Source organism: Ciconia boyciana, chromosome 5 (assembly GCF_034638445.1).
Source record: "Ciconia boyciana chromosome 5, ASM3463844v1, whole genome shotgun sequence".
NCBI lineage: Eukaryota > Metazoa > Chordata > Aves > Ciconiiformes > Ciconiidae > Ciconia > Ciconia boyciana.
Window position 1 is genome coordinate 48,638,845 of NC_132938.1, and position 21,882 is coordinate 48,660,726.

Genomic DNA, 21,882 nt, shown 5'->3' on the forward strand with positions numbered 1-21,882 from the left:
GTCAATGATTCAGAAACAACATGGTATGTGCAATGTTAGCCTACATAATTGTAAAGATCATTTGATGTTTTCATCATCTTACCTTTTGCTTCTCGTATTACTGCTTTTACCTGTTGCCTATTTTTAGAAACACTGTCAGCTTTTTCAGGCAAGAACTGAGGTATCCTATTCATATACACAATGCATAACATTAAATGGACCTCTGAGTACTCTTTTACTGTAAATAACCAGAGGAAATTGCAGCAGCTGCATTCAGTTCAGAACACACATATATATACCACAAACATAGTTTGTCTCATCTTAGTTAATACTGATGCTTTTGATGCACAAGCCAAGAAAAGTATACCACAATTTCTGTTACTCTGCTCTTCAGTTATTAGGCACCTGACAGTTTAAGTATTTGAAGGCATTACTGTCAAGTAATATATATAGACTATGTACCTGCTGCTACACTATACAGTAGTATGGGCAAGACCATTTCCTGAACCCCAGATCAAGTTGCACTGACTGTGTCACATCAACTTTAGAGTTATCTGCCACTTTCACAGGAAATGTATCTCAGAGCGTGCTACAAGAAAGAATCGGGTATCAAGCTAACACCTGAATTACGGGGGTGATCAGGTTTTCTCTGCTCAAGCTTATTCTCTTACTGCACATGGACATGATCATAAGGAACAGAGCTGTTGTAGAATTAGGACTCTTTTCACAGTCCTTTTTCAAACAAGAGGAGCACAATGTAGTAAATATTATACAGTTACACAGGAATGCTGTTTAGACAGAGAATCCTAAATCTATTTTATTCAACTTTAAAATAAACCTGTGAAGCATCTAGCATTAGGAATCTCTCTGATTATTCATGCATGAGAATCATCTAACCTGTGGAAGAACTCTGTATATAGCATTGCCACACTGCGTGACCACCAGATCTCTGTCAAATATTATGTGGAAAGGAAAGGCCTTGCAGAAAGTATAGGGACTGATGCGAGACTCTTGGGTACCATTTTCTTCAAATCTGTCAAGGTCTTCATAGTAGTCCTCTTCTTTAGACTCTTTCTCTTCAATTAAAAACTGAATGTGGTCACATTCCTCATTTCTCTGTTGAATAACCTAGAAATATGAAGGAAAAAGTGAAAAACTGAAAACTTTGCTACTCATTAATAACTGGAACGCTACTATGAAGACAGGAATACATTTAGAGCAGAAAGATGAATTCAAGAATGATATTTGCATCTTGAAAAATATTATATTCTAATAAGCATTTCTGATTTTATAATTCCAGGTGAATAATTATGCCTTTATTTAGCCACAGTGGCTCTTCACATGAACAACATATTGAGGATCACTCAAATACAATTTATAAAGCCTGAGTGAAATGCCCATCTTGAAATCAGGGGTCAAGGCTCAGGTTATGCTTGCTTTTACCGGTACATGCCAGAAAACAGGACTCTCCCCTCCCCTTGAATGAGCATGTGTCAAGTCTTGAATTACACAGACCACTTGAATCCTTATTTTGATGAAAGCTCTTTGCAAGGTCTATAACACAACAGCCAACAGTGCTGACCAGAGGCTGGGCATGTCACTGTCAGCCAGAAGAAAAGTGGATGGAGCAGATGTTTGAATACACAGTTGTTACACATTCAAGCAGTGATGACTGCAAGATCAGGACCAAAAGATAAAACTAAACATAATTACAATCTTCTCCAAATTGCATCCCATATTAAATGAAATCACAGCAAACCCAGAGTCATCTACATCAGTCGAATCTCAAATACGTGTCCTGAATATAGCATTTCACACTTCTGTAATTTTACTCAAAGTTAGTAAAAAATACGAAATTAATAGGGATTATTTTGTTTGCAGTGAGAGTCATGTATTGCAGTATAATTAAAGCTAATAACTAATAGAATAACATAATTTACCTTGAGAGGCCAAATTCACCTCTTCTCAAGTCTAATTAGATTTAGTGACTGGAACAGAACAATTCTATTTACACAGTATTGTTTAGCGGCAACTTTCTGGAACATGTTGCACCTGATTCTACTTTCATTTAGAGTCTGATCCTAGAGCCACTGAAGCAAAAAAAGACTTCTTAAAATCTCTAATGCATCCAAATTCTGCCCTTTACACATAGTCTAACCACAGAGATTAACAGTTACAATATGAAAACAGAATGGATATGCACAAACACTGCACTTGATCCCTAAGATGTTTAGTTTATTAAATATTTCTCGTCCACAACTGTCAGCCATGCTAGCTGATCGGTTGGGGACTGCTGATTCCTTTATTTGTTCCTATACAAATGGAGAAGCGTAAAACAACAAAACAGTATCTTATTGCTAAATAATGCTTAATTTAAGAAGGTATTGTTCCTTGATCTCCTATTTGACTATTTATTTAAAGGAAAGAGAGGCTTTTCTGGAGGACAGTTCAGAGCAGGACCCTGATGTAGGTGCTCTATGCCATGTGCTGCATTAGTCTTCTCTTTCTACTGCATACGTAAGTAACCTAGAGAAAGATCAGCCTACTAAATTTACCAGCTAATGTAGGTACCTAAAGCTGGATGTATGAACAAGTTCAAATGCTAATGATGATAAACCTAATTTCCTCAATAAACTGTGTTGGTAATCCATATGGCAGTGTGTGACAAAGAGAAGTGGGAAATTATAAGTTAATAAGAGGTAAACCTCAGAAAGAATATGTGGTGGTCATTTGAGGAAAACAAGTTATGTGGGTTTGTCTAGGAAAATGGAACATAGTAGATGGAGACCTAGTTTTCCTCTGAATTCAGGGTTTAAAGGCTCTCCATGTCTTCCTCTTCTTTTGAATCATTATCCCTGAAATTATGAGAGACTGTGGCCACACTGAGGATTGATAGAATGCAGTTACAGTCTTAGTTCTTACTTTCTATCACTCATACACACTCCCACAGGTTTTATTTTATTCTTACTATTATTGTGGCCAGGGATAGCTGAGATTACACACAGTAACCTTTTTCAAATTGTGTAGAATTATGACTAGAATTGATCTATGCTTCCAGATCATTTCCAGTCTTGACTCTTACTGCAAAGAGTTGCTCTTGCCACAACTGGAAAAAAATGCATACTTTGGATGAAAATCTTCTTCATTTGGCAAAGCAGTTCTAAAATTCATTTGTAAAGATCTAATAAATTTTAAGGAAATGTTCATATTAACAGCCCATCATGTTCCAGAGATATTAATATTATCACCTAATGACCATCTTAGTCACTGCATACTAGTATTCTGTTACCAACCTGCACCTGTACTTATAGGTTTTTTTCCTGCTACCATGCAGCACCTAACAGATTCTTCATAACTTCCCATTTTGTTCCATTTATTAGAAATGAATGATGCATCAATAAACAAAACTCAAGTGTTGGTTAAAAAAAAGCCACCTATAAAAATAGAACTGCTACATGCTTCAAGATGTCTAGCTGAGTTTGAGACACGACCCTCCACAGATCCTACAAGCTTACACAGTGATGAAGTCAGTCATCACACACAATGTGCTATTTTCCTAACCTTTATAGATTAGAACTGTGTCAGTAACAGTGCAAAGCTGCAAATTTCCCAGGCATCTTCAAGTTCATTTGCAACACTATTTTTGACCAGACTCCAGGGCATCTAGAAATGCTTGCTGTACTAGTGTATCACATTAGTGCAGCAAATGAACAACAGGCCAAACACATGGGAATGTGTCAGATCTACAAGATAGCCACAGTGCCAGCTGCACACTCCTGGTAAACCTGATATGCTGTGGACATGGCTGGTTTACTGAATTTTGTTCTGGTCATCCATGCACAGACCCTTATTAACAGAAGCTACAATCATAACCCTCTCCAGGCTACGAAAGCTACTGATTCACCCTTAAATAACTTCCCATTGGATATGTAATTTCATTATGTCTTTTCTGCTCACATCATTTATGCACTATATTATCTTCCTGTCTTATGATTTCATCCATCTTGTCAGCAAATTTAGAATGAGCACTTCTGGCCATTAACACAATAAGTTAAATTCTGTCCCTTCACCCTTGTACCTACGGATACAATCTAATTGGCCAGATACTTATCTGGCATAAAGACCTGCCCTAGATAGTCTGCAGTAAGCTTAACTAGAATAGAACTTATCTATTGTTTCCTTCTGCAAGAGAAGTTTGCAAGCCACAGAATGTCAGTATCATTTAAACATTGTTGAAGAAGCCTCTGTTAAATGCTTGACAAATGAAAGTTCAGTGACAGAAGCAACAAAGCCAGGAATCTAGTCTAATTCTTCCTCCCCCTGCGGTCTTAGCTGGTGAAGTGACGTCAGTTCACCACACCCAAGAGCTCAATCACCATAGTAACTGCAGTTAAAAACTGAAGAGAAAAATCACTCTCCTGGTTTCAAAGAGAATATATAACATCTAACTGCTAACCTGCCTGTGCTTTCCAGAAGATGTATCTTCAGAGCGTGTCCTTGCTTAGCCAAGTGAAAAGTCACACCAATATTTCAGGGAAGGACAATTCAGAGAACAGTTATTTTAAAATGATTTTGTAGTTTAATATATTTGGTGAGCTTCACACAAGATATTAAATCAAGCAGTATCATGGTGATATAGCACGTATAACGAACACATGCTATCTGTTAAACTTTCACTGATGTATCTACAAGACAAGACTCAATTCTATAGAGACGAGCATGTCCCCAACATACACCCGTATCAGCATGGGGGTGGGACAGAATGTCCTTGGACAGGGATCTTTTTCTATCAGATTGTAAAGATTAATACAAAGTCAGGGTTTTGCCATTTAAAGGTCAACACAGGATGAAATTCTTGATCTCCTCTGATCAAAACTGACTGTGCAATGCTACTTGACAAATTTCACTGCAACTGTTTCAGGGCGATCCCAAGGCAAAGCAGTTCACTGTGGAAATGACACCACTCTTAGCTTTGCACACGCGAAGTTAAAACTGCGGGGATGTCTCCACCTGGCAGCTGGTTTCAAGGCAGAGACACGCACTGCACCGAACCTCTGAGCCTGGAGCTAGTGAAGTTTCCTGCTGCCCTTTTGTCAGAAGTAGAGGCTGATTATGCTCCATGATTGACTTATCTTCATAACACAGCTAGCATTTTAATGGATGGATCAGTACTGCTTGTCCTCCATAACAAGTACCTAAGTAGTTTTTAGGTCAGCTCTCCAGCTGGTCACATTCTGGCTTTGTTTTTTCATATTGCCACTAGTAATGAGACAGGCAGAAATTACCATCTTGTCAAGGATTTCCCCTGGCCTTTTCTCATTTGATATTGTAAACCATCTTTGCTGTCTAAAAGAAAAATTTTGATAGTCTGCTCTCAGATAGTAACACAGCTGCAGAAGTCTCTTTTCCCAACAGATTTTTGGGCTTTCTAGGATTGTACAACATTCTTCGTTGACCTGTACCATTTGTAGCCTTGAGGGAATCTCTGTCCTGACTTCACCTTCACAAGTCACCCTCATTTATACACAAACGACCTCTGACAAGTGAAGCAAGAGAAGGCATAGCCAGAAGGCTGCTAACAGAGATCGCGTGCCAATGCTGGTCACCAGCACCATGAGATTTTTAGCCCTCATACTGAGACTGGCAGAACTTAAATATTCTTAGTGTGTTCTCAAAGTCAGCAGCAATTCTTGGGACAATACCTGCTGCAAAAATTATATAGTCTTAGCTCTATTTAGCTAAAAATGGATTACCATTATTAGGGAAGATAAACCAAATTGGATTTGAACTAATTAATCAATTAATGTCAACATCGGCTTTCCTGAACTATTCAACTGGAATTGTGAATCCAAGTTCAAAACAAATTGCCTTCCTTTCAGTGCTAACAGTTTAACAGAAACAAAGTGAGACCTTTTATTTTTTTTCTTGCCTTCAGCACACACATACGCTAGGTGTTAAAAGAAAAGGTACACTTCCTGAAGGACACCATTCTGGAAAAAGAAAGCCCTACTGTATTTCAGAAGAACATGTATCTATCTATCTATCTATCTATCTATAAAATAGTTCTGTGTGAAACTGCAGAAAGGTGATAAAATTAAACTTTTTTTTCCATTTAGCTATTTCTCCACCCAAATAAACAATCTGGGGCAAAACACGAACAATGTGTTTTTCTCAATATTTATTTTTCCTCTTGTGATCATGAGATATCTTAGGTTTCCTCTGCAGGTTGAGGGAGGTGATCCTTCTCCTCTACTGAGCACTGGAGAGGCCACACCTGGAGTGCTGTGTCCAGTTGTGGGCTCCTCAGTATAAGAGAGATATGGAGCTACTGGAGAAAGTCTAGTGAAGGGCCACTAAGATGACTAAGGCACTGGAGCATCTCTCATAAGAGGAAAGGCTGAGAAAGCTGACACTGTTCAGCCTGGAGAAGAGAAGGTGCAGGAGTATCTTATCCATGTGTACAAATACCTGAAGGGAGGGTGCACAGAGGATGGAGCCAGGCTCTTTTCAGTAGTGTCCGGTGCCAGGACAAGAGGCAATGGGCACAAACTGAAACACAGGAGGTTCTGTCTGAACATCAGGAAACACTTTTCTACTGTGAGGGGAACTGAGCGCTGGCACCAGTTGTCCAAAGAGTTTGCAGAGTCTCCACCCTTAGAGATAGTTGAAAGCTGTCTGAACATGGTCCAGAGCAACTGGCTCTAGGTGGCCCTACTTGAGCAGGGGGGTTGGACAAAATGACCTCCAGAGGTCCCTTCCAACCTCTGCCATTCTGTGATTCTGTGTAACCCATGAAACAAAATCTAACCACTTAATAAAAATAGTATTATTGTAAACAATTAAGATCTGCTACCACCTTCACAGAAACTGGTAATATGTAAGACAAATTCAAGCAAAATTTCATGAAAATACAGACTTAGAAGCATGTATTCTCTCAAGCAGATTTATGTAAGCATTTGGTCTAAACAGCTGGAGAAGAAAAGTGGATAACAAAGTATTAAACATCAAATTGCAGATATCAACTTTACACTAATATAAAGAGAACTGCAGAACTTACTAAACCAGTCCTGTATTGGATGGTTATGTAAATGCTTTGGATAAAGAGATCTGGAAGGACAACTCAGGAATCTCAGCTCTGTTCTTGCAAGTCAGAATGCAACTCCCATAATAACATCAGAACCTTAGAGCTGGGCACTGAGGCTCTTATCAGTTCCCCAAAAAATTATTCCTTAAGAAAAATTTTAACTAAAGTCCAAACCAAAAATTTTACAGAAAAGGCATTGATTGGTCCACAAAAACTGAGGGGATGAAAAGCAACTCCATTGTTTTTCTGCGCTGTGCTATTTCAAACAATGCATTACTAAGTCTGAAACATGAAAGCATTAATTTACTAAATTATGAGGCAAGGGATCAAGATGAAAGAAGTCGGTCAATTTTTTTCTCCTGTTCTCATTTCTTTGAACAGTGTAAAACTAGCCAGGTACCACAGTGGCAGACTTACTCTGCTGTAAAACCCGCACTCTGTACCATTAATGATTAATAGTTGACCTGTGGAGTAATGGAGGGAGACTTTCATTGCGTGGATAATCTGCAAATTTTGGCACTCTCACTTTACAGAAACAAGCAGCTGATTATTCTCTGCTTATCTACCACTGAAGTTTGTGAGTACCTCTGGATTAAGGCACTATTTAATGTCATTGAAGGTGTCAAAAGCTAGGCTTTATTAACCAGCAGAGACGATAAAAAGTTCAGGGTTGAGGGCACATGACTTTCTAATAGGGACAAGGAAAAAACCAGGGTAACAGACAAAATAAAATACAGACAATAAGCACTTTCTTCAGTTTAGAGGTAATACTAATTTTTAGGCACCTATGTGCTTTTGGCTCAGATGGTCTGGAAGAATAGTTTGGATTTAAATTAAACTTTGTGCTCACTTACAATAGGCTTGACCAATACTATTAAATTTCTATTTAATTACAGTACAACAATAAGATTTCCAGAAAAGCCTAACAAAGTCAAATGAAAATCAGAAGTAAATTTAGAATCAATATTTAAAACTCTTTGGAACATGTATTATTTGTGAGAAGTCCTAGATGGATATCAGTACTGTTCAATACAACGTTCTCAACAAAGTAACATTCAGATTGAGGACATGGTTTGTCAAAAGTTTGTTCTAGTAACTGCTTTGCAAAACCCAGATTTCTCCTCTGCCCCACTGATCACTTTTGTCTCTGCATGACCCCTCAACTATGCTGGCAGAACTCTCTCTGGTAGACAGAACACCAAACCACATAAAAGAACAGATGTGGGTAAAAATAACCCAGAAAAAAACCCTGTTATTTTGAACCCAGTTCACTTCCTCAGTCTAGTTTATTTTATAGCTTCACAACAGCTGGAGAGATACAGCTGAAGAAGCTGTCATAGGACAAGCTTGAGCAGTAAGAGAACGGGGACTGTGTAAACTGCCTGTGCTACCAAAAGAAATCCTTGTCAAGCTACAACTTCAGCACTCTTGCAGCCAATTTTCCAACATGGTCCTCCTTGCCTGTCTCAACACTTTGAATAAACAGGGACCTAAGAAGAAGATTGTTTTGATTCTGTTGCATCCTTTGTATCTGATTACTAACACCTGCTGTAAAAGTTTGAACTATGAATTTCTACAAAGTAGAATCTAAACAAGGACATAAAGTATATCGCCATCACTATACACAGCTAGCCATTCACTATAAACCTGAGCTAGCTTATAACAAGAAAACTAAAAGGCAAATATTCTGATATCGCAGTACAAATACCTTTGTCATTAGGTTCCTTGTAAATATCTTATCTGAGCAAGATCACGTTTTTGTGATACACTCATGAAACTGGAACGTATTTTCTGAGCAAGTATACAATGAAACTATGCTAGAAATGTAGTATGACTAGGAAATAGTAAAAAAAAAAAGAATGCTTGCTGTACCTGCTTAGATTCTTTTCTACTTGATGAAAAGTATTTTATATCAGTTGCAATATTTCTAACACCAAAAACCTTTTATTTGCTGTTTTTCCCCAGATATATCTGCACCTTGGATCAAGCTCTGATTTTATACCATTACATATGCAAGGCCTGACCAAGTAAATCTTTCTGTTGCTCTGTATGGACACAAAGCAGAAGCCTCTTTCCCATTTCACAAGTGACTTAGCACACATGACGTTATGTAAACTCTGTGACTGAGGAACATTTTTCCACTTCTGGGGCTGTAGGCGTATATCCAGCCACGCTCCCACACAATGGTAGTATGAAACCCACAAACACATCTTGGTTCTGGGACGGCCCTGGCATGCAGGCTGGGAGGAGAACACTGCTTGCCAGCCAGGCCTCATCAACACACATCGGCCTCACATTTTGCACATAGATGAAGAACCTAGGACACAGAGACAAAATGTCCGTGTTCTCACAGAACACAGTAGACAGTAAGAAATATATGCCAAATATAAAATAAAGTGGAAAAAAGCACACCAAAAAAACAAGTACATAATTTCTGTACATGTCATCTCCTGCTTTGAATAAGGGGATATTGTTCTCAACTGTCCCCAATACAGTCTGTTTGCAAATTAGTGCTGGCCACCTCAGCACATGGCTGACCTGTCCTAAAAGCAACACAAATGATAATGGCTCTTCCTGAGCCAGTACTGATGCCACTGCTTCACAGAGGACAGCAACAAGGAAAACGATTGTTTGCCATCACTTCACTTTTGATTTTCTTGATTTTGTCCTAATGACATAAAATTCCAATGTGTACATCCCTTCAGACATTACCTTCATATCTATTTCTGTACCATGGATCTGTTGAGCTACTGTTTTGATGATTCCAATGACAATATCCTGGAGACCTTCTCTTTCCGAATAGTAATGCAGAATGAGCCCCTTCCCCTTCTCCGCATCAGTGCATCTAAAGGAAGGGGCTCGCATACCCGGGTAAATAGTAGCAAGGTGGTCATGCAAAGCATCCAGGTTCTGGAAGAAGAAATTAAAAACATGATTATGAGGCATTCACTTATTAGCTCTGAAGAAAGTAAGTACATATTCTGTCTAATCTGAACATTTCCTTTCTCCTACTGCTCACACTCCCTGTGTGTTTGCCTTATTATTTGTAGAACTGTCATCATAGCAGGCTCTTCAGGTAGCTCGCAATGTTCTTTCCATCTACTGTAGCAATATTTGGACATTGAATTAGCAGTATTAAAAATTACTCCAGATAGTAAGAATTCATGCTTGACTATGCTGTATTTTGAAACACTCTGATGATTAAAGACCTTGTGTGTGTTTCCCAAGCCTGTACCTCATCCATTTTCATCCCTTCCAAATTCTAGTCCCTATAATCTCCTCTTCAGATCTGAATTTAGGTCTCAGATACAAATACACATGTCTCAATAAACATGAATCTTTTTTCCTTATTCTGAATGAAACAGGCTAGTTCTGACACCATAATAGTCAACCCAAGTTTACAGGGCCTGACAAAGACTCAAATTTTAAAGTAAAGATTTAAATGATTAAAAGACCAACCTCAAATACATACTTTATTTGAGAATAACTGAAAAAATCCACAGAATACATAGAACATACCACAGTTGCTGTAATAATGTTTCAGAACAGGTTATTCAAGAAAGGGAAGAGGTCTTCTATTTTTCCAGCTGATGTTCTGGACATCTTATGTATTTAACTTTAAATTTTGACCAGACAAATTGCTATCTGGAGAGGAAAGCTAAATGATATATCGATAGGCATATCTAATAAGGACACTGAAGAGAACAATGAGATAAAAATCACACTTAGAACACAACGGTAGCTCCGACTTTGATTATGAAGCAATTATCAAGGCTCCAGTTTGCTATTTACTGTATATTTAACACAGAAAGAGCAACCTAGAGCAATCTTGCTGGATAGTGTTGCAACCCACATAATTATTTACCTTTGTTGTAAAATTCATACAACTCCTTTACATCTGAAGTCCAGAACATTACTGCATATTTTAAATGTTGTTCTCCCACCCCTCCAGGAAACTGCTGCACCAGGCTTTGCATATTGTTTTCTGACAGCAAGAGGAGAAGTGAAGTGAAAATATTTTCAGTGTGCTGTCTGGGCCATTCTCCACCTTTCATGAGCATCTGTCGATCATCAAATTTGTGGAAGCATACTGAACTTGATTTCATGTGAGCTGTGAAGTGCTCAAACAGCTGCCTCTTCTCCTGGGAGGCCTCCAGAGGAAATGAGACTCTTAGAACTTAATTCCATAGAATGCACTCAGCCTGGAACTTCCTCCTTCAGTTTTTTAGCTTGTTTCAAATTCATGTTTTTGTTGCTATATCAACACCTCCAATTAAAATTTGAAGAGGCAACAATCTCAGAGTTAATTCATTCCAGCTGTTAGTGGGCATTCAGTTGCAAAAAGTATAATCTGTGAAGGCAAATTCTGTAAGAACTTCGCAGGGTTCAAGACAATGAAATTGGAAGAGACTGCTTTGAAAGAGTGTGGATGAGAAAAGAGCGAGAGAGCTGACTGGTTCCAAGGGAGTGCCCCACAATCTCCTTAACAGGGTGCAGAACTGCTCTTTCAGTACACACGCCTCAGAAACAGCTGGGATATATCAACCTTTTGGAAAAAAACATCTTAAGGAGATAGATAGGAAAAGATTATAATCTTCCAGTTACATAGTCATCAACATCTGAAGAATTTCAAAAGGAGTTTGTTATGGGAAATGGCCGATGTCAGAATTTTTATAAGATGGTAGTCTAATTATTAACGTTTAAGTCCGGCACAAGTGTTGCTAACAAATGGCAGTATCCCCATTCTACAAAACCACTTTGCCACCCTACTACCCCATTATCGACTTTGTCCAGCCCATGTGATATGTCCTTCAGTCTTGACTATCTAATCATCCAGAGTGGGGGATTTGCCCCAGGATGTATTGCAGCTGCTTTCCAGTCCCCAATGTGTCTTTTCTCCCTATGCATACAAATTATGGGGTGAGCAAAGAGCTTATTGTATTCAGAACTTTGCTACAACACACAGCCAAGAAGCAGCAGAGATGTGCTTCCAGACCACGGAGCTGAAATCACTCACAGATCCTGTCATTTGGACATTGTCATTGTCACTCCCACTCCTATTTTTTGTTGTGACTGATCCATTCTAAATTGATATTGCAGCTTCTAGAAGAACAAATGTGTCTTTTTTTTCTAGTTTGTTCACCTGCTGTGGGCCAGAGGTGCAGTCAGGTACAGATAATAATAGGTTAAGCTCTTTCCCTGAACTGTTGGCTCCTAGACTGCTCAGATGTATGCCAGAGCTTGTGCTGGGACCAGAGACATGAATTCTAGAGCTTTGCAGAGCAGTGATCAACTCCATGGTGAAACACAAAGGGATGTCCAAGCTGTGATACTAAATCAGGCACATCCTGGCCTGTCTAAAAGCCAAAGAGTTGTGACTGGCACCTGAAATACAAAGATAAGCTGCTCAGCAATTTGTGGTAGAGAGCATCTGGAAACTTTTCTAAAAGAGGAATTAGTACCCTGAAATTTATTGCACTGCAATTATGAACAACTAAATAGCCATGTAAATGATTCCCTAAATGAGAGAACTAACCACTACTCCAATGTTTGATTTTCATTCAGTAGAAAGCTACTGAACATAACATAAAAGCACACTTTGGGTTTCTTAGGAGGTACCTCTTTTCACACTGCTTTTCTTTGGCATAGTGTCTTTCAATATGATTTGCATTTTTCCAGGCCTGTTTTTCATAGACAGTATAAATATTAGATTTAGTTGTGCTATCTTTTTCCTCTTTCATGAAGCTTGAAGTACCTGTGTTTCATCTATGAATAAACTAAATTTTCTCTGAGATGTCAAGGGAAACAGAACATAAATATGAGATTTATTTTCACATGCTTTAAAATGCTGCAGCCCTCAATTATTTCATATATCCTGGACTCAGTACAGATTTCAAGAAGCACCTTTTGGAACTCTATTATGTATTTTAAGAATTCGACAAAAGTTCAGCACATTAAAACCAATCTGCATCTATTTTTGTAACAGGTATATACATTAGTTTCCTGACCTAATCTGACTGCTGGAAGATGCAAAAATAATAAATCACGGATAATGTTGATTTTCCATCATAATAAAAAGCTAAAAAGTACACTTCTGGCCCAGCTACTAATACATTAGTCCTGTTAAAATTTACAGAAGTATATAATAGCCAATGTCATCTGTTAACACTGAAATTCAAACAAAGCAGCTTAAAATACTGTAATTAGAGAATATAAATGTAAGCTGTTCACGCTGTTATAGAGGTTTGGTGTGCACTACAAACATGTCCAGTCTTTTCATCATCACACATGGTAAGGAATGGAAAGAGAAGTATACTATATCAAAAAGGGAATGAGAGAAAGGAATAGGGAAGGACTGGCCCATCCATGTGTACTCAAAGTGATGGAGCAATAGGCCAGCTACACCTTTTTTTCCTCCTCCCCTATTCTTGCTCAACCCTAACTGCAACTTCAGTACATGAGTCATCTTTAAAAATTACATTTAACTGGAGGCTTGCTTTGAGGGCCGCCTGTGAATGAAACTATGAAATATAAGGGATGTCACATCCCATAAACAGACAACGGTATACAGATCACACATGGTATGCACATGTTGGAACATACACATACCCTGTCTGTCTGCCCAGCAATTAGAGTCCATGGGATTTGTACAAGAAATCTGGGTTGACTACATCTAAGATGCCCTGGAATAACCCAGGTTTTGGGGCAGATAGTGAGACACAGAAGTAAATATCCTAGTAATCCAGCAAATGACACACTCTGCTCTTTTCACTTATTATTGCTGGAGAGATTTTAAGGGAACGGATGACACAAGGCTGCTAAATTTCCAGTGAAAATCAACAGAGATTTCACACTCAGCTTTTGGGCAATCTCCCATGAAATCTTAATCAGTTCAATGTTTTTAAATTCATTACAGCACACAGTTCTCTCAAGAATGATATATATCACAAATCTTAAATCCAAAGTGTTTTTTTGAAGTCAACAATTTTCAGGTGACAAAAAAGGGAAGCCCATTTTTTCTAGAAATCACACTTTAGAGAAGTCACTACATTTCTTCCATGCTATTGAAAAATTGTTTTCATTTTGTTTTGTTTTACAGTGCAGTATCACGCTGTTCTGCAGTTAGGAAAGCACAAAAATCAACTTAAACACTGCTGCTCTATCCCACCCTCAGTTCATGGATGAAGGATAATGTCTTAGAGATAAGCTGTGTACGAGCCCTAGCTCTGTATATAATGTACAATTAGAAATAACCAGTATCTATAATTAGTCAAAGGGAACTTAGGAGAAGAAATATCCTACAAATCTGAAGACCACATTTTCTGGTAGTATAAACAAGGTAAGTCTTTTTACTTAACACACACAGACAATTTGAATTGGTGGGTTTTTTCATGTCTCTTGTACTCCATACTTTTGTTATGTATGAAGACTCCTGTTAAAAACTTTTCTTTGGAATTTCAAATTAAATTTCAGATTTATGAATGCCTCTGCAACCCCAGCTTACCTGCCTTCTCATTTCTTTTTTATGAAATTGAACAGTCAAAGATGCTATGGGAAAATTATTATTTGAATAATATATTAACTGAGAGGGAAAGAGAACAACAATGCTAAAACTGCTGAGCAGTGGAAAGCTCTATAGAACACAAATACCAAGGAACAAAGTTTTCAGACACTTCTCCACAAATAACTGGAAGATTATACAGTACAACCTATATCTCCAAATCTCAGCCTAATCTGTTGACTAGACCATACTTCTGCCTGGCATCTGTGTTGCAGGGCACAGAGTAACCTTTGGTGGAATAAGGGGCATTCTGATCGCCATCAAAGCCTCCCACAAACAAATAACAAATAGAAATAGGTCGTCAAACCACAGAGCCTCCCACGATAGAGGCAGATTGATAAACAGCAATAGGTTGCTAAACTGCAAAGAAAGGCAGATGCACATATGCTTGCTCTGTCGGAACATTACTCGGTACATAAACAGGTTGTGGTATTATGCTACCCACATAAAAGATGAAGGTCAAGGTGTATAAAAGTGAGATCAAGTGTAAAGCTAGCAGGGTCTCCAGCCCATTGGCACTTGGTTGCATCCAAGCAAGGAGACCTCTGGCTTGGTATGTAAATCTTATTATTTAATAATTCTTGCTCAGGTCACTTGATATTTTATTATTCATAGTGTTTGATACATTTGTATTATGTGTATATAGTAATAAATAGTGATTAATACATCTGCTCCTTGTGGCCCTGTAATTTATTGTCAGGGGCTTAATATAAGCAACCTGTGCATAATCCCAACTACTCCTTATTGGCCCAAGCCAGGTAGTGGAATAAGTGATCTACGTGAGGCCAATACCTGCAACATCTGAAATAATTTGGCACAAAATTCTTACCTGCAAAAACTCTCTGACATTTGAGCCCAAGACACGTAGAATTGTATCATAGCCAGATTCTTGACAAAACACAAAAAACATCTTCCCAAACATTTGAAGAATTTCCCCGGCATTTAGATCTAGTTAAGACAGGAAACATGATTCAGTTCAAACACTATATTTCACACACTTTGCTTACTACTTTAGTCTCGTATTCATAAATAAGAAAGACAGTACCTAAACTCCACCCAGATCCATAGGTCAAGAATATGAGAAAAACAAGATTCAGGGTCCACATGGCAAATAATGAGTATTCAATACAGTAATTTCATTAGGATTTACCAATTACCATTATGACTTTGCCACATTGTGCATTTCATGCATGTACAGCATTTTAGATTTTGATACAGATAAGAAATCACTACTTGAAAATAAAGGAACTCAGTTGTTAGTAGTGCTTGCCTCAGGGGAGTTACTTCTGGTTTACAATAGCATGAAACCACATCAGCTGCTCCAATTCAACATAACTACTACAGTCATCATAGTCTTATGGGTTCTTGGCTAATTACTGATTCAGAACAAATTCATACCGCGCTTGGGTCTGCAGATAAAATAATGCTGATGGACATAATTCTACCCTTTAAATTCCAGATCAGAGCTGCAATGATTGAAAATGAATGCGACCCAAATCAATGGAAGATATGAAATGAGACATGCTCACGCCACAAACATTTCTGTAACTCAGAATGCTTGCTCAGCAGAGAGATCAAGCATTCATTCACGGGCTGCTCTTGCAGGAGCGGTTGAAACCTGGGTGTATTGGCAAGGTAGTTACAACAGTATATTGTTACTTCATGACTGCTTGTAATATGGACCATGCTCTGTGGATGAGGTATATTACTGCAGTTTAAGGTGTACCTATCACTTGGAATACTTTGGAAGTAATAAAAATCGCTCCAAGTAATAAAAACAATAAAAATATCTTAGATAAATAAATAAAATCCTTTCTTCTGAGATTTAAAAAAAATTCTCTCTTTAACCAATACCCTGTTTTCACTTCCTCTGAGCTAAATCCTATTTCTCTCTGCTACATGGAGTTTTGGGGGGGCGGCGTATCTTTCATGTGATGAACGGGCAAAGAAGATACCCGTATTACTTACTAAGGACTTTGCTTGCAGCTGCAACCAAATCATAGGTTTTGGAATCATCGTAAATTATTCTGACAAGAAACTGTCCTTCTTCATCCAGCTGTGCCTCCTTCCTAAAAAGAAAATAGAACAAAATCTTTTTGGTTGAGGGAGAAGCACCGTATTGATAAATCAATTATATATTGTTTGGTATTAGTCTTTTAAATAAAATAAGTTTGTAGGTTCTATCTTTATGAAATTACTTAAGATAGAAAATTAGAAATAAATCTGCTCCATATCTCAGAGTCATTAGGGTACAATACAAATATTTCAGACCACATGTGTTCTGAAAATAGTAATTAGCTGTGAGAATATAAACATAATTTTTCAGTACAGAGCCTCACAAAGAAGTTGCTGAACTAATAAAGACAGAATTTGCATTTTAAAATAGGAGAATATCCAATAATCCAGCCCAAGATGGGCTCTTTAAACACTTTTTAAGCAAGTGTTTTCATTCCTTCCAATTTTGATTACACTTTATTTACAAAAGGCATGGGAAGTTTAACAACTATTTGCACATATCTTCAAAGGGGAATCTAAAATCCAGATGTAGGTACTAATCAAATACCTTTTTTTCAGAATTCTGCACATGCCCAGTAGACAGAAATAAAAAAAGGATGCTAGGATTTTGTAAGGCCTTGTTCTCGCATTGCATGTCAGTTCTTCATGAGTAAAGTGTCATAACCTAGCTAAAGCACAATAAAAATATACATTTCTTCACTAAAACAAAGAATTCTCAACCCCAGGTTTAAGACAAGGCTCATGCATATGTCACGTGCACACTTACTACTGCTGCTAAGTAAAAAACCAAAACAAAATGACGCCTTTGTTTTTCAGGATCATTTATCATTCTCTTCAGCTTGAACATTGAGTCAGCAGCTTGTCCAAAAGGCAGCGTGACTCTGTAGGGTATTTTTTTGTCCTGAGGAAAACAAGTTGATATCCCTAGGCAATGAACTGTTGTGCCTTCCAAGCCTTGCATTTGACATAAGTGAGCTGCTGGGGGGGCCCACAAGTGTCTTCCTCCCTGTTTACCCCATGTGCTTAACACAGGAGCCAGGCCACTGGTGCTGCAGTGGTGGCTGAGTCCCAGCTCTCTGGAGGAGGACAAGGAGCACCTTCATGGGCAGGCAGACCCCAGGACCCTGAAGGGCCAGGTGCCCCATGTGGCTGGTCCTGCTGTGTATAGAGCATGTCAACGGACGTGGCCGCAGCTCTGCCCTGTTGCAAGTGCAAGTCACATTCTATATTCACTCCTCATTCCCTGGCACATTCTCCTTCAGCAGAGAGAGGGGAACATGCAGGGGGCACAGTGTGGTCTCCGATGAAGCCACGCTCTGCATGTTAAAGTCCTCATCTGGCAAAAGGGCACAGCCTCCTTTCTCAGTATATTTTTTATAATAGCTGTTCCCCTTCTGTGATCTCACCTACAATGACCCTCTACAGAGACAATGTGCTTTGCAGAAATAGTGACAAAAGAGATGTTTGTAGGTACTCATGCTCTAATTCATGTGCTTAGAATGTATTTTAGTTCAGCAAAACTAATATGATCATGGCATCGACAGTATCTTTGCAGGTGGAGGGTCACAGCTACCTCATTAAGAAGAAATGATCCCCTTTCATCTAAACGCAGATCCATGCTGCAGAACACTTCAGAAAGACAAAAGAAAGGCAAATAGGTAGGAAAGCCTAGAAGAGAATGACTGAATCACACCTTCGTATGTCACACCAAAAAAAAAAATGAGTACAGGGAGTTGTTCTTCAGAAAAAGCCTTAGAATTTGAAAAAAATATCAAAAAGGCAGACGATGAGGTAGTTTTTTATAAAAAACTAAGCACATGTCATGCAAATCAAGACATTCATCAACTCAGGACTGGAATAATTATTTTTCTAAAGTACAAAATGAAAGAGAACCATGAGTAAAAAATTATTTACTAGTACCATGGTAATGAAGGGCTTTTACCAGACTAGGACAGAAATGCTCCTTGAGGTAAGGCTGAAACATAGAGTTTAAGAGCCAATATTTCTAACTGCTCTAAATTTCTAATGGTCATCAAAGGAATTATAAACCTATAAAAGTAGATTCTAAATCTACTATGTAAAATCCTACAAAAATCAAAATCTTTGTCTCCATCATCATAACACGATCAACCATCAATCAAAAGTCTTTGACTGAAACTTAGATTCTAATTTTCTAGAGCTAGCATAATTTATTTTTAAAATGAAATAATACAAAATAATAATGCCTGCACAACAATTCAAGCATTTACAGTTGTTGTGGAATTATCCAGCCATACAAACAGAAACATTTTCTGTGTTACTCAAATGGGAGACAGGTCTGAGAATTAAGTACTCTTGTTCATCTTAAAACTGCTAGATGGCAAATGGTACTGCTGACAAGGCCTGATTCCAATCTCATATGGTAGTACTCTATTGACCTAAATCAAATTACGTGTCATTTAACCCTCCAATTAATAATAATCAGTCTTTGATAAACTGTTCACTTATCAATGGAAGTCTGGAACCCATTATTTTCTTTCTCCTCTTCATCTTCCTGTAATCTTGCTCATCACATTCTTACTGCTGATCAAAAATTATACTACATTGGTTTTCTATTTTAAAAATATATCTACTTTTTAAATTAATTAATGAAGTCTTGTAACTGCTACTTGACATATACATTTTTATACTTACGCTATGAATAGGCATAATTCATAGTTATGAAAAAGCTAAGCAATTTTCCCAAAGTAATACGACAAGGCTATAGGGGAGGTGAGACTAAACTTCTTATATAATTCTACATAAAAGGAACATAATTCTGTATTCAATGGCACGAAAAACATCAATAAACTTTTTTTTTTCCCTTAAAATAATCAATTACAATAACTTATTAATTACTTGAAGAAACAGTATATTTATAAAGAAGCAAGCAGAAATGGTATGTGTACACAGAGTCCCCTAAAACACTCTTATTTTCATACTCCAAAATAGTACTTCTGGTCCTCTTCCCCAGCCATTCTCTGAAAACTTCAGATCAGCCTGCAGGATATCAAGTCTCACTGATTCCTGAAAACAGCTCTCATGCCACATATTCCTTCTTTTCCTAAGCAGGAGGAGAGCTGGAGTTATTAGTGGGAAATGTTGTCTTGAAGCATATGAGGTCAGTCAGGGACAAGAAGGTAGAGTTTATATTTCCTACGAACTGAACTGAAATTAATATGAGAAAAGAAAACCATCTTGATTCTTTGATTCTCATAACATGATATATAACTGGAAGTTAGATACAATTTGGAAGGAAGTTTGCAGAGGGTGAACAAACTTTCCCACATCCCTGAAATGTACTGGGATTTCTTTTAGTCTCTCTGATCTCAGCCAAACCACAAAGTATAACACACACATCTGAAAAAGCAATGAACATCCTCAAAGATACTGCATACTTGCACAATCTAGTAGACACAGTTTTTGTGTGTGAGAATTCTCTCTATTAAAAACTGACCCAGTTTTATGATGCTGGTATCTCTTTCAAAACTTTTTACATTTCTTTCCAATTACATTGACTGGAACTTTTCCTGTTTCCTTCTCTGCGCCAAGCCATGCTTCCTTTTTTCTTATTTTAATTGTCTTTAGTTTACTTTGTCAAAGTTTTTCTTCAATGCCTGCAGTTTCTCTGAGCCACCACTTTTTAAAATCACCACTGGTTATATCAGTGCCTATTTTGTTTTCCTCTAGTTTTCTCTAGATGCTTTGGATCACTCAGCAGCCATCTTCTCTGTAGCCTTAATCATGTATTTCCCATTAAAATAACTTTATTGATAAAGTTAAACAAAAAAATAGTTCAATTAGCAATCGCATCTGCATTCCTTGGATACAATTTTATGGGGTGAAACTCACTGCTCTAAGGCTTCACTCTCCCTCAGGATTAGCAGTCTTAGCAAGTGTTCCAGCAGTACAGGAAAAGGACCAAGTGCTTGTACTGCAGGCTAACACTCCAAATAAAAGTCCTGCCTTTTAGTTATTTTTATTTTAAAAAGGTAGAGAAAAACATATTGAAAAAAATGTAATCCAACAAAAGCCAATCTCTTTTTGGGAAATTTTTTCTAGAAAAATTGACAAATTAAGTATTTAATCCTGCAGGGGATTACAGTCCTCACTCAAAACCATGCGGGCAAAAATCTCTTTGCTTGTCCTACAAATATGGCAAATCCCATGACAATCTCTGATCTAAACCTGTGTCAAAAGATAAACTGCCTTTTTAAAGCCTGTGCTTGAAAATTATTATATTCCAGATTTTTTTTTCCTTTCCAGGACAATTCCTTCTCCATACCTCTATGCCCTGTTGTGCTGGTACAACCCAATCATTTAGCTAGATGCTGAGATGGAATATAATCAGTTAGATATTTGTTTTTCTGGGTTATTTTTCTGCTGATGGATTTCCATCTGCTTCATCACCTGGTCATGGAAGTTACTGTGCAGCCAGATAGAGTGGCTGAGGACAGGACAGGAGGGTCAATGAAGTCAGCTGAAGCCTTTCCCCTGCCTCCAGTGAGCTGTGTCTGCAGCTTCTGAAGCCTTTCTGCCTCCCTCAGTAATCTGACAGCAGTGAGAACTTCCAAAAGTCAGTCTCTCTGAAATATTTGATTACCCTTGAGACTACATGCGATGGGGAAATGCTGCTGTAAGCTTATCCAAAATGGTCAATGCAATCTGAAAACACTCCTGTTTTTACAGAGGCACTTGTCCTTCAGCAAGTCCACAAAATTGCAGGTCATCTAATAAACTTGTATCAGAGAGCATAGCATCACAGCTATCAGCACCAGAGAGGCTGACCAGGCTGTGACCACCAGCAGCTTAGGAAACAGGACAAAGTCACTGAAATGTTCATCCAGGTAAATGGGCAATCCCTAAATTGATTCCTCATGGCTGCAGTTTTCTCACCTATTTACCTGACCCCTACCTGATCTATCGAATCTGCCTCCATTTACAGTACAGAACTGGTTCTACAACAAGGGTGATATGAAGAAATATAAGACAGCATTGTGAAAACTGTTATAACTAATACTAAAAGTGAGGCTGCTTTGCCAGCTTTGCGGAGCTGCTGTGGTTGGCTGTCCATCAACAGTAATTCCTCCAGTGCAACACAGCTGTTTTTAACTCCATAATCTACGAGTATCACATATGAAAACAAACCTGCCTGCGTGGAACAACAAGGTATGGCTACAAACCTGAGTATGTGAACTTTAAAAGACCAGAAGGCTGCAGCTGT

At 38.1% G+C, this 21,882-nt stretch overlaps 1 protein-coding gene across 3 annotated transcripts in view; it reads right to left on the reverse strand.

Annotated features, from left to right (window-relative positions):
• The window catches only part of GUCY1B1 (guanylate cyclase 1 soluble subunit beta 1), a 46,709-nt gene that overhangs the window by 12,688 nt on the left and 12,139 nt on the right, over nt 1-21,882 (reverse strand). For all 3 annotated transcript variants that reach the window (XM_072862681.1, XM_072862682.1, XM_072862683.1), the window contains 4 exons: nt 16,593-16,693; nt 15,454-15,572; nt 9,776-9,973; nt 877-1,107 (listed from right to left, as the gene is read on the reverse strand). In XM_072862681.1, the coding sequence (XP_072718782.1) occupies nt 877-1,107; nt 9,776-9,973; nt 15,454-15,572; nt 16,593-16,693 (649 nt within the window). The remainder of the gene's footprint in view (nt 1-876; nt 1,108-9,775; nt 9,974-15,453; nt 15,573-16,592; nt 16,694-21,882) is intronic.